Source organism: Schistocerca piceifrons, chromosome X (assembly GCF_021461385.2).
Source record: "Schistocerca piceifrons isolate TAMUIC-IGC-003096 chromosome X, iqSchPice1.1, whole genome shotgun sequence".
Taxonomy (NCBI): Eukaryota; Metazoa; Arthropoda; class Insecta; order Orthoptera; family Acrididae; genus Schistocerca; species Schistocerca piceifrons.
The window spans coordinates 265,007,168-265,021,313 of record NC_060149.1 but is presented as its reverse complement, the minus strand read 5'-3'; the positions used below and the strand labels follow the sequence as shown (position 1 = coordinate 265,021,313).

Here is a 14,146-nt window from a genome sequence, read left to right as displayed (position 1 = left end):
GCAGTACGAACTGCACTAGGCATTTTCGGCAGTGTACGGAATTCAGTGAGGCGACAAACGGAGGTCTGTATTCAGGCATGAAAAGGTCACATTTAACATTTCCTCTAATAAATGTCCAGAGTGTACTAGCTGGCTTTACAGACGTACAGTGCAGGTTTTAGGAACTCAAGGTCTAGTAAATATGTAATGATGCATTTCTGAAACCATGCTGAGACAGCCTCTATTTCTTCTTGTTAAATGAGGAATCCATTCCTGAAGTTTTGCAGTCGAGTTTTGAAACAACCTGCATATAAAGCCTTTTCAGTAACGTTAAGAAACACAAATGGCATAGCTATAGCTCTAGAATTCTCTAAATTATCCCTTTTTCCTTCTTTATGAAGTGGTTGCACTACTAAGAACTTTAATCGTTGAGGAAACTGGCCATTACTAAGGGAAAAACTACAGATGTGGCTAATAAGTGGCTTGAAAAATGGTTCAAATGGCTCTGAGCACTGTGTGACTTACTCGCATTCGGGAGGACGACGGTTCAATCCCGCGTCCGGCCATCCTGATTTAGGTTTCCGTGATTTCCCTAAATCACTCCAGACAAATGCCGGGATGGTTCCTCTGAAAGGGCACGGCCGACTTCCTTCCCAATCCTTCCCTAATCCGATGAGACCGATGACCACGCTGTCTGGTCTCCTTCCCCAAACCAACCGACCACTATGTGACTTAACATCTGAGGTCATCAGTCCCCTAGAACTTAGAACTACTTAAACCTAACTAACCTAAGGAAATCACACACATCCACGCCCTAGGCAGGATTCGAACCTGCGACCATAGCGGTCGCGTGGTTCCAGACTGAAGCGCCTAGAACCGCTCGGCCACACCGGCCGGCTAATAAGTGGCCTAACATACACAGCACACTAATTTCGTATTCCGCTAGATACCCCGTCATATCAATGAGAGTCCTTAGTCCTCAGCGATTTAATTATTGACTCAGTCTCCTACTTGTCAGTACCACTGAAGTGTATTTCAGACAGCAGTCTTGGAAAGTCGTTTTCTAAGAGAGTTAAACAATTCCTTATAGAACTAAGTTTTTATTTAATTCATGTGCTATATACAGAAATTGATCGTTAAATACTGTACATATATCTGACTTATCACTAACAAAAACATTTTTCCTGCGTTTTGACTTTACATCCTTGACCTTGCGCTGTTGACCAGACACTTCCCTCATGGCTAACCATATGGTTTTAGTTCCATGCCCAGAATTAGCTTTCTGTTTACATAGCACATGCTGTTTGCTTCCTCGACGCTTATCTGGAGAGCATTCCTTACTCGGCACGTGTGCAGGTGATGTGGAGACGCGATGTCCTCAAGCTGCTGTGGAGAAAATTACTCTCGCAGCAGGGTTGCCCTCGGATGATGTGGAGGGTAGTTGTCCTCAGGTTACCTCAGAGAAAATTATTCTCGGAGCGGGTCAGTCAACGTGTTATCTGCCTGCGGTGTTGGAGGTGGCCCAGTTCCAGGACGAGCCGGTTGCGGGATTGGCCCGCCTTCACGTAGAAAGCACGAGCAGTCTGCCGGAATCTGTCCTGCAGCAGCGAGATGCCTGTTTCTTCTTGCAGCAGATGTGATGAATATAACCTGGGAATGCGCAGAGTGAGCTTAAGAGCCCAATTCCGTACCCTCCCCAGGGCTACGATGTCATGTCGGCGGCTTTACCCCACACCACGGCCGTGTACTCCAACACTGGTCTGACCAGTGTCAAGCAGAGCGTAATACCGTGTCGCGGAGGCAGCGATGTCCGACGACCAGGCAGAGGATATAAGGATGTCTTAAATATGCGGCGCCCATCTGAGCCCCTGATAGAGGTTCACCCCGAGGTATTTCGCGATTTTCGTCCATGGAATAGGGCACTCCAAGATGGTGACAGGTGGTAGATCTGGCGGTAGCATCCTTCATGTGAAGATTACTGCCTGGCTCTTGGTGGCGCTAAATTCCAAGCGCCACTTCGTCGACCGTGAACCCAATGAGTCGCACTCAATCTCGAGGCGGCGTCTCATTATCTGAACATTCATGCTGCCCGTGAAAAGCGCTGTATCGTCAGCGTAAAGCGCCAACTCTACGCGCCCCATCGGCAGGGCGTCGGTGGTGTACAGGGAGTACAACAAGGGGCCGGGCATCGAACCCTGAGGCACCCCTGCTCTTACCTGCCGCTCTCTGGACGACTCATCGTCTACCCTCACGAAGGAGGACCACACGTGTCATCCCTATCGCGCGAACAAAGAGTTTGTACACGAGGCTGTCGTGCTGCATAGAGTCGAAGGACATGGACACGTCGAGAAGCACCGCCCCAAGATACTCCCTTGTTTCCAGCACTCTCGTTGCTGGTTCCACGAGGCGCAGCAGCTGGTGAGAGATGGAACGGCAGCTTTGAAATTCAAACTGTTCATCTGGTATGACACTCTTCTGAGTGACGTGTTGCATCAACCTTTTCATGTACAGCCTCTCGAACGCCTTCGAGAGGGACGTGATAGACTGGTAGCTGGCTACCTGACGTGGGTTCTTGTCGGTGTTCGGGATGACCGCAACTTTCGCATGTTACCGTGCGGGGGGATAGGAGCCTGAGTGCAGTATCTTGTTGAAGACCCCCGTTGAAAGTTTTTTGTCGACCGGTGTGGCCGAGCGGTTCTAGGCGCTTCAGTCTGGAACCGCGCGACCGCTACGGTCTCAGGTTCAAATCCTGCCTCGGGCATGGATGTGTGTGATGTCCTTAGGTTAGTTAGGTTTAAGTAGTTCTAAGTTCTAGGGACTGATGACCTCAGATGTTAAGTCCCATAGTTCTCAGAGCCATTTAAACCATTTTTTTGAAAGTTTTTCAGCAGGTGTTTCTTGACGCCGTCACTGCCTCCAGCCTTCGTGGTGTTCAGAGGAAGGAGCTGAGTTTCAATTTTTTACTCCCTGATCAGCGGTTTTGCTTTCTTAACATTTTTAAGCAGCTTATACTACTGTTTGCAATGGGCTACTGCAGCTCGATTGTGACTGTTTCTGACGTTTTGATATAATTCCCACTTTTCCCTACATGAACGGAGCGAGGTACCCCATTGATTAGCACACTGGACTGGTATTCGTGAGGACGACGGTTCAAACCCGCGTCAGGCCATCTGGATTTAGATTTTTCTTGATTTCCCAAAACCGCATAAGACAAATGCCGGGATGTTTCCTTTGAAAGGGCACGACCGATTTCCTTCTCCATTCGTCCCTAATCCGAGCTTGTGCTCCGTCTCTAATGACCTCATTGTCGACGGGACATTAAACACTAATCTCCTCCTCCTCCTGTTCTACACGATATCCTTATCCCACTAGTCAACCATCCAGATTTCGTGTTAGTTCCAGAATCCTGTTTAAAGCATTCTAATCGAAACCAGCTTTCAAAGCACATGAGAAATATATTGTTTTTCTACTTGGAGGGTGCTGCCAAGTAGAGTTACGAAAACAACAAGGAAAAGTTGGCAGGCTGGGGAGTATTCCCGACGGAATGGCAGAAGTAGTCTCGAGAAATTCCAGGCAGAAGAAAAACTGAAATACAGAGCGCGGCGTCAAGGAGAAACTACAAAATTATATATTCAGGACGCCTTGGCGCTGTGTAAAATAGTCGATCCTAAGATGAAGGAGGAAGATAAAGATGCACATCTTATGAAGGGTTTCTGATAACATGTACCAAGCACTTTCACTGAAAGAGTTTCCAGAGCGGACGACTTCATAAAATGGTGCCAGAACACTGTGATGACGCATCAAAAAAGAATTGGACGCAAGACGTTTCTACGACTTCCGAATGTTGTGTCGATGGCTGTGTTGGGGGAAGAAACAGATCTTACAGACGCCATTCATCAGATACTGAGAGAGGAGGTTGAAAGAGCAACCAAAAACCGGGACGCTTCAAGATATCGTAAGTGAGAAAGTGGAACAGACGCTGACTCCAGTCTCTCGTCGTGTAGTTCCGTCGAAAACGGTGAAGCAGCAGTGGCCATGGCGAATTTACGCTCCTACAATGCAGCGCGAGGCAACAATTTATGGAAGACTGACGTTTCGAGAACCCGGGACAACCAGCCAGTATATTTTCACTGCTGGCGGTCGGGACATATGGTGGGCTATAGCCGGAAAAGGCGACTGGTATTTGGGGTAATGATGCCCGTGCCACTTGACTGCACGGACAATTCAGCCGACACCAACCCCACGATGCCGAAAAAGGACAAGAAGGTGTAGTTCCAGGGTGACATACATCACTACTGCCGCAAGATAACCGCTGGAGAGGACGCTTCCTAACACAACAATCAAGGTCTCCAACTCCATTCAGAAGTTCCAGCTGAAGCTAAAGTGTGCGACATTCCTTGGAATGAAGAGAAAAATTCTCCGCCGTCTATCATTTCAAAAATTATGGAAACGAACTTCAGTATCCTTATGGATGACCTACCAGCCAAAGCTCTTGTGGACTCTGGATCATCACCAAGCAGTTTTAATCTTTTCCGAAGTACCTTAGTCGTAGGATCACATTGTATCCATAAAGCCCTATCAGTTCAAAAAATCTTAACCTGGAAAGTATTAGAGATAGAGAACAGCGACTTGCTGTAAAACGTACAGTTGCTCTCGAAGTTTCTTTGTTTTGTCCTTAATTGTAGATTTGACCTTGAGTGCATGAAAATGGCGACAGACAACGAGAAGATGCAATGTGTCATTTGGTATCTGCCGTCCTCTGCGGTATACATTCGCGTAAGAAGTGTCTGTTTTCAGATGAAGCAACATTCCACATCTCTGGCCACGTGAATTGCCACAAAATAAGGAGTTTGTGCTCCAAAATCTCACAGAACACACACACGCATCCGTTATAGCCCGAAGCTTAATGTTTGGCGTCGACTAATGCGCGAAAGGGTGACGTGCCCAGTTTTGTTCGCAGGGAACACTCGGCGGGAAATGTTTACCTGGACATGCTCTAACAGTTCCTGCTACCACAGATCGAAGAGCTGCAGTCGTCCTGTCATATTCCAACATGATGGTGCACCCCAACATCGAAGTTTGAACGTGCGGATGTGCTGAATGGCATATTTCCTGAGAGGTGGGCGGGTCGTGATGGTCTCATCTCACGGACTCCGCGCTCTCCCGATGTTACACCATTTTGTTTCTTTTTGTAGGATTACGTCAAGGGTCGCGTGTACACAGTGCTAGTCATTGGCATTGCCAACATTCGCTTCATGCACGAATCAGTGAAGCAATCAGAACGATTGATGCTGCAATGCTGCTGCCTACATGGGCGGAACTCGAATATCGCTTTGTTTTTCTACGGCCGACGAGTGGCACATGCACTGAAATTCTTGCGTACCAGAAAGAAATTAAATGTTTGACAACAAATCACTAATAGTTTCCAGATTATAATTTATTGAAATGAGTGCGGGATTTTATGGATACCCTGTGTTTCTTCCACGTTCGAAGTTTGTCGGACATCAAGAGGAGCGGTGTTTGTGCCCATAAGCGAGAAATCAGGAAGGCTAACACGCTAAGAGTATAAACGGACGTTGACGTAGCTTTTTTTTTCTAGCTGGTGCCGTACGAGAGTCTGGCGCCTTGATTTTTACGCGCACACGCATGCGCGGAAGCTGCGAACGACGGTATAAGTGCTCCGGTGGCGGGAGAAGGCCGCATTCCGCCTGTGGCCGTGGGGCTCGCCGGTTAGTAGTGTCCACCAACATGGCAACCGAAGAGCACGCCGCTGCAGCCGCCGCGCCAGACAACGTAAGTGCTTGCGGTCTGTACTGTTAACGGTTCTGCGTCCATTTGAGAGACTCGCACCAAGCCGTTGAACTACACGAAATTATTATCGTCCTTTAACAGAGAAAAGAACTCGGCGATCATCGCGCAGAATTATCTGACAAATGCCTACGTACAATGAGATGTAGTTGCCGTCGGGTGCTCTGTACTGGTCAATAAATTAATTAGCAGCAACGTCTGATTTCGCAAGTAGGAATTTCTGGGGTCTTTCATAAAACAATAATTGCAATTCAAAATGAATCTCTTACTCTGCGCTGGAATCAAAGTGTGCAACTATTTAAAACTGTGTGTAGTATTTAATAACCGCATTTAATATTGATGCTGTTTTCCAGACACCTGCTCTAATAAGCTCAAAACTTTCAAAACACTGACCTGCAATGTGCTGCAAATTTCTGCTTACTACAGATCATGACAAATCGTTATGTTCAGGACAATTCTAACTAAATTTAGGAGAGTTTAAAGTCCAGCTGACAGCGTGATCCTTAGAAACGGAAAATGATTATAGAGATCACAAACGGCTATAATTACTAAATGCATGCCGATGCATTGATAAAAATATAGATAACGTAAAAAAATGAAAGTTCGAAATCCCGACCCTCACACAACTGCAGTGAATTGTAAGCCCGTGCAATGTTAAATTTGGATCGGACGTATTGGACATAACGACGCTGTGTTTCGTTCTTCATCAGTTAGATCTCCGAATCTGGCATCCATGGATTTCCTTTCATGGGGTTATATGACAGACCTTGTGTATGTGCATCTTTACCAAAAACGATTCCTCAACTCAAAATATGTATTTATAATGGTCTCGCCTGGGCGACTCCACATATGCTTCAGAGTGTGTGACGTGAAATGGATTATCACTTAGATGATGTCTGTGTAGCCAAAGGGAGTCATGTAGAACACCTATTAAAAGAAAAGACCATTCTTTTACATTTTCTACAATTCTTATCGATGCATCGCTGTACATTAAATAGTTATATCCGTTTGTACTGGCTGTATTCATTTTGAGTTGCTCTATGACTAATTTACAAAATTATCGCAGTTGTTAAATAATGTCGTATTATTTGCTTTGATTGTCTTGATGGAAGCTATTGATTGAGAAGAAAGGGAAGAAAAGTGCTTTTGGAAATCACAGAAAAGCGATTGTATCTCATAAAGAAAGCTCTATACACAACATCTGATCTTCGGTGTTAATAATCCATTCTTCGGCGACATAGACCTCTTCTACCTGCGGTATCTACAACCCAAATCGCGCACTTTCACCGTAGGATGCAGACATACAAAAATTCGTTTCCCAGCATTTGCTGACAAATCCTCCGAATCTCCCTTCGTATAGCACTTACACGTAAAATCGACAAATGCGGAGCAATACTTTTACACGTTTCAATAAATGGAACGAAGGTTCAGGTTTAATGTCTCGCGGACGTCGCTAGAGACGAAATACGAGCCCAACTTAGATAGGGATGGGGCGCGATGCCCATGGTGGCCTTGCCATTGAACCATCCGACATTCTCTTTGGGGTATCTAGAATAAACACGGAAGACCTTAATGTGTATGTGTAGATGGGGATTTGAATCTCCTCTCTCCTGAATGCGAATTCGGTGAATTAAGGACTGCGTAGTGTTTTTCAATTTTTAGATACTTCAGTCCGGATGTGACACAACTGCAGACAGAACCTTTCACAAAATATGTCTGTCGTTTCTATTGTTTTCGATGTCGCAAAGTTTTTTATCAGATCTTGACAAAAAATGGTGAATGCAAATATCAACTCGATGTGTAATTTTGTATTTAATAAATACATTGCAAGATACTTTTACAGTAATCTTTTATCATGTAGGTCAGTAACGACAAGCTGCATTTTTTTTTCTTCGTTGCCACGGATGCACTTTTACATTATACTACTTGCTGTGTAAACCAGCCTTAGGGAGAAATTTTATCGCTATGTGTGATATTTGCCAGGAATAGGGATTAATTCACGCGAGATATGCTACGAAATCCACCTGTTTAACTCATTGTACTACGTGAACTAGTCGATTTTTTGACAATTATCAAAAACAAAACCTTTTATCTGGTTAAACAGATTTTGGAAAGTAATGTTATCTTATAGTGCCGTTATCAGTTTTGTTGGGTAAGTCTTTTATCATCAGCTGTTTGCTTGCTATTTGATTTTAAAGCTGCTCAGAACTTACAACACGCATTCTGACCAAACTATTTCATTGTGAACAGCTTGTCAGAGAAGTACTGTACCTATCTGGTAACGTCTGTAACTAAAGGAAGGAAGTTTCGCGTATCGGTGCCGAAAGTGCATAAAAAAAGGTAAAGGCGGATGGCATGAATGGCTGGGATAACCCGAAGGGCAAGTTCACCTGCCTAATTTCAAAGGTTTATTCTATCCTCCACGCCTGCAGGTACCTTTCCTTCGCTAAGTATGAGAACTGTGTGAATAAGTGACCTGTTTAGTGTAGCGAATTGTAATCGTATGAGTGCGTAGCATATCGTTCGTGATCGTCAGACAAGGGAGAGGAAGAAGTTCGGTGCCGACACATAGCCTGCTTCTCACGAAGAGCACCAAGGGGCCCGCCAGGTTTAACGTCCCCATCCGAAGACGGATTACCATCAACACCGTCGGATGCCCCCATTTCATGAGACATTGCGAAGAGGTTTGGAATTTAACTTAAGATATTGACGCAAGGACTGATGATCAGGGACCCCTCCTGTCCTGTCTGCCGTAAAGGTAAAGGGAAAATAGTCAACATGACGCGGCGTGCCCGACTGGTCACCCATCAAAGTGCTGGCCACGTCTGGCGGCGCTCAACTTCGGTGATCTGGCGGGAAAGCGTGTAGCAACCTCGGCACGGCCGTCGGCGTCGGTCCATTCAAACTGTTCGCAAGTTCTAATAGTGAACCTGACATGTTAATCGTGTTTATAACTGTAAAGCGCCAACACAACAGCTGTCATTTGTTTTGTCTCCCGTTGTAGTTTAGTAGCCAGGAAAGCAGTACCTGTCCTACAAAACCACACACATTTTATTTTATATTTTATAGTGTAGAAAATCTCAATTCAGTGTATCATGCTTTTGTAGAGTAAGATAGTCACAGCCGTCTGCAATGACCTTGTCGTTGACGAGATTTTTAGTAGTACTTGTTGTAGTAGTAGTAGTAGTACTTTTGTTCATCGAGCCGGCAGGTGTGGCCGAGCGGTTCTAGGCGCTTCAGTCCGGGACCGCGCGACCGCTACGGTCACAGGTTCGAATCCTGCCTCGGGCATGGATGTGTGTGATGTCCTTAGGTTAGTTAGGTTTAAGTAGTTCTAAGTTCTAGGGGACTGATGACCTCAGCTGTTAAGTCCCATAGTGCTCAGAGCCATTTGAACCATTGTTTATTCATCCGAGGAACACTTTTAGAAAGAAGGTTGTATTATATACTTAGCTATATATATTTATACACTTAGCTGCCGGCCGCGGTGGTCTAGCGGTTCTAGGCGCGCAGTCCGGAACCGCGCGACTGCTACGGTTGCAGGTTCGAATCCTGCCTCGGGCATGGATGTGTGTGATGTCCTTAGGTTAGTTAGGTTTAAGTAGTTCTAAGTTCTAGGGGACTGATGACCACAGATGTTAAGTCCCATAGTGCTCAGAGCCATTTTTATACACTTAGCTATCTAGCTGATAAGGATGGTCGGACAGAGACTTGAGCACCCACCCTCGCGAACACAAAGCCAATCCGTTAGAAATAGCACAACATCGATAAATTTGTCTATAGTATACAATAGTGTTTTCTTTATACAGTATAGCAAATAAGTTATTTCTTAATGCAAAAAAAGGCTAGTGCTATACTTTTCACTCATTTCTCATCACCGATCATCGCACACATTACGCACATTATCGATGACATCCGGACAACGAAGATGAAGTTTTGTTTCCATTTTGTATACCCCAACTTTCCTTTTCCTTGCCTAAGAAACTGAGCTAGCATCGCTCCTTAATGGATGAGATGTTGAACTCAAGAGGAGGATTAGATATTGGCATTATGCACTGGAGAGCGCTGTATGAGGTTTTCCCGAAAAAGAAACAAGTGAAAATTGAAATGGCAGAGGTGGTTGACTGATATAGGTGTGTTATATTTTTTACCAAACTCTTATTATTTATTTAAATAATCCTTCACTGTGTAGGCAGTATTACTTAACACGTACTTTTTAACTGTTTTTTTATTTTAAAAAATAGATTTGTTTTAGTAAGCCCCTTAAATAATTAAATATAAGTTCAGTTTAGATCTTATTCCATGGTCAGAGATAGACCTATTTTTGCATTAATTATTAAAGATTTTTTTATATGCATAACTTACGACGTTCGAATCACGGATTTACTTCAGTTTTTGGGCAGCTTTAGCAGTCCATTAGGACAATATAACGTGCCACTAGTGAGACGTACTACTTAGGCAATTTCGAGAAAATCGCAAGAGACAGTTTTCATGGCGAATATGTGCGGTGTGTTGCGTCTCTGAGCACAAGCTCATTTTGTGTTTTTTCTTGAATGTACATATTTTTCAACACTGCTCATATTGTTTCACAAGTATGACATTTGAAAGGTAATGTAACGAAAAAGCACGTATATTTTCGTGAACTTTGATACTATTCTCCATGATTCTGATTTTCCAAAAATTCGCACTTACACCTTTCATTCTTGTTACATTAGCAAGGCCTCACCGCTACGCAAGTTAACTGCCGAATGAGAGCTGTCTCTGTGTCTATAGGTCGAAGAGTCCAGGTGCAAAGCAGTTCCGGGCACCTGACCGGATTGCAGGTACACGGGATTTCGCAAATCACGTTAGGCATACGTGTTCATGGAACAATTTTCTCGTATCATCGTTTACTTGTCCATAGTTATAATACTTGTTGTAATAATTAAAACAGCCATATAAGGTGGAGATCCAATAAAAGTTCATGCAAATACACGTATATTTTATCATATTCCCTTTCCAATTGTCGTACATATGAAATAATATGACCAGCGTTGGAAAAAAAATACATTTAAAAAACAAAACAATAAATATGAGTGGAGATCCATAGACTACGGAGCTCGAATGCTAACTGCTTGACCGCCGCCACCTCATGCTTAATCACAACGCACCAGTACACATTCGAAGCGCAGAACTTCTCTTGCAATGTTCTCGAAATTGTCTAAATAGTACGCCTTAGTACTTGCACATTGTGTCGCCCTAATAGACTGTTAAAAATGTACAAAATTTGATGTAAATCCGTGATCCACACGTCGTGGCATTCAAATGGCTCTGAGCACTATGGGACTCAACATCTATGATCATAAGTCCCCTAGAACTTAGAACTACTTAAACCTAACGACATCACACAACACCCAGTCATCACGAGGCAGAGAAAATCCCTGACCCCGCCGGGAACCGAACCCGGGAACCCGGGCGTGGGAAGCGAGAACGCTACCGCACGACCACGAGCTGCGGACTCATGGGATTCCCTTGTTAGTAAATGTACTCGTATGGTGCTATTAAAATGTATGATGTTCTGAGCAGATCTTTCCAATGAACCCGTTACCGATTTTGGTTCTATGGCCCTATCCCGTGATCTGAAAACTATGTTCAAATTTTCTGCACTTTTCCCTAAAATAGAACTTCACAACTTAGAATTAATGGCACTAGAAGGCAGCACATCTACATCTATATCTATACTCCGCAAGCCACCTTACGGAGTGTGAGTGTGGTGGAGGGTACTTCTGGTACCATTATATTTTTTTCTCCTTCCCTTTTCCGTTCAGGAACGGCGCGCGAGAAGAATAATTGTCGGTACAGCTCCGTATGATCTCTAAAGCCGTTCATTTTCTCGTCGTGGTCATTGGTCGAGACGTATGAGGAAGGAAATCATTGTTACCGGACTCTTCGTGGGACTTAGGCTCTCGGAGTTTCAACAGTAAATTTCTCAGTGATGTAAAGCGCTTCTGTTGCAGCGTCTGCCCCTGGAGTTTGTTCAGTGTTGAGCACATGCCACGGCATAAGTGTAGAACTCACTGACTTGAATTCCACCGTGCTCTGAACGCTCAGGAACTACCCGGCTTGTGCATATGGCACGAGTGCCTCAACGTGGAACACGCGATCGCAGCGCGCTCCAGTGGTTGTTGTCGGTTTCTCTGGCTCGCGATTACAGTTTGTTTACAAAATGGACGAACAGGGCGCTCCAGTGGTTGTTGTCAGTTTCTCTGGCTCGCAATCACAGTTTGTTTACAAAATGGACGAGCAGCGCGCTCCAGTGGTTGTTGTCGGTTTCTCTGGCTCGCGATCACAGTTTGTTTACAAAATGCACAAGCAGCGCGCTCCAGTGGTTGTTGCCGGTTTCTCTGGCTCGCGACCACAGTTTGTTTACAAAATGCATGAGCGTAAAATTCCTAGGTTAGCTCTGTTACAGCGCATATAGTGTTCCTTGCCAGTAGGATAGTCATGTTGTTTACTCTGCATTATTCATAAACAGAAACAAAAATATCCAAGAACATGCTATATGGCAAAAAGGAAAGTCACATGTCCAGTCAGTAAGGACATCAGTTTATGAAGTTACATTAAAAATAGTGCGAAACAAAATGACAATAGTCTCTCACATACGATAAAAATTCCGTCATCATTCTCACTTTTCAGTAAAACTCTAAAGTGATTCTTTTTAATAGCTGTTTTTATTGATAGAAGGTGTGAAATACGAGACTTTAAGCAAAAAAGAACAAAATATCTTGCAAGTAATACACGCTCTGTCGTAGATAAAGCTAATCGAACAAACACACTTCTGAGAGAGCGCACACTTACATTTACATAGCATCGAATATTACAGAATATACTTCTATTAACTTAAGAAGAAAGTCTCTGAACGTATTAGAGACGCGAAGACAAGAAGATAAAGGGCTATAGTGAGAGGCAAACCAGCTACACGGACACACATCGCTTGGTGTCTCTACTCCTTGTGGTATGCTCTACTTCTGCAATATCCGCCTTTCTCTTGTATGTTACTGTCTTTTGAAGGCTTTAATAGCAGATATGTTATTGACTGAAATTTAATTGTAACAGATCGTACCAAGAAAAACGTATTTTTGATGGATCTTCAGTGTGTCTTTGCCCTGTAACGGCACTCTTTCGTAACACGCAAATTACAATTCGAAAATTCTTTAATCAGCACTATGATGTTTCCTGGCATTTTATTACAACAAATGTGCAAGAGAACGACGGATTTTCGAGATATTCTTAATTTGCTGATGCTTTAAAGTGGTATTTATTCATAGGGCGTAGGTTATAATATAAAACCCACCAAATATGGACTTCCACTGAAAGCCAATATGGCGTCTTCAAAACAGTACTGAAAAGAGATGGCGTACGTGTGACTTAGGTGGCGTTCTTCCGTCTCATTGGTCTACGTTCAAGAGAACGTTCAGAATTTCTGTCGTGCTAGATATTACTCTACAGTCTACACATTCTAAAAGACTCTTCGATGTGCTTTTTCCAGGTTATGACGCCAGAAATTGTGCACTCCCAACGTTGACGTTCCTACCCACGGTTCGTGTGAAGACAGCTTAATGATCTCGCGCTGAGTAAGAGATGACGTGACGAAACGCACCGCTCTTCGTTGGATCTTCTATCAATGCTACCTGGCAAGAGTACCCACACTGATGAACAATACTCAAGAATCGATCGAATGAGTTTTTTGTTAGCCATTTTTTTCGTGGATGAATTATATTTCGTTAAGATCCTCCCAATGTATATGAGCCTAGCATCCGCTTTTCCTGCTATTTGTTAGTGTGTTCGTACCACTTTAGGCTGTTCTGGATAGATACTGCTAGGTATTTTACGGCAGTTATTATTTCCAGTGATTTTTGCCCAATAGTTTATTCGAACAGGGGTAGATAGCTTCGTATTTTTATGAGCAACACGTTACATTTATGGGGTCAAGTGCCATTCCCTGTACCATTCGTCGGCCCTCTGTAGGTCTTCTTGGATTTCGCTACTCTTCTCGTGTTGCAACCATCCTACAAACTGACTGACACCCACTGACGAAGGTGTCTAAAGGCATAACATACTGATGATATACTGTTAGCTCTTTCTGTGTGTGTTCATGCTATTACAAGTGACAATCAATATTCATTCCTAAGTAATTTATCTTAAACCGTGATCTTACTTCCTTTTCTTTCCAGGTAGTCACTGTCACCTCTAGCTCGTTTATTTGTTGTTTCTCGTGAGTTACGTCAACGAATGAGAAGTATAGGAGCTCTATAAATTTTGACTTGTTGCTGTGGGTGTAACACGTGGTTCTTTGGGAGAACTGAAGTACGTAGATTTC

At 43.8% G+C, this 14,146-nt stretch overlaps 1 protein-coding gene across 1 annotated transcript in view; it reads left to right on the top strand.

Moving 5' to 3' along the window:
* Positions 1–5,672: 5,672 nt before the first annotated feature.
* LOC124721816 (L-threonine ammonia-lyase) overlaps positions 5,673–14,146 on the top strand; it is a 217,321-nt gene continuing 208,847 nt past the window's right edge. Inside the window, exon 1 of the mRNA XM_047246936.1 lies at positions 5,673–5,772. Within this exon, the coding sequence (XP_047102892.1) occupies positions 5,728–5,772 (45 nt within the window). The 5' untranslated portion in view covers positions 5,673–5,727. The remainder of the gene's footprint in view (positions 5,773–14,146) is intronic.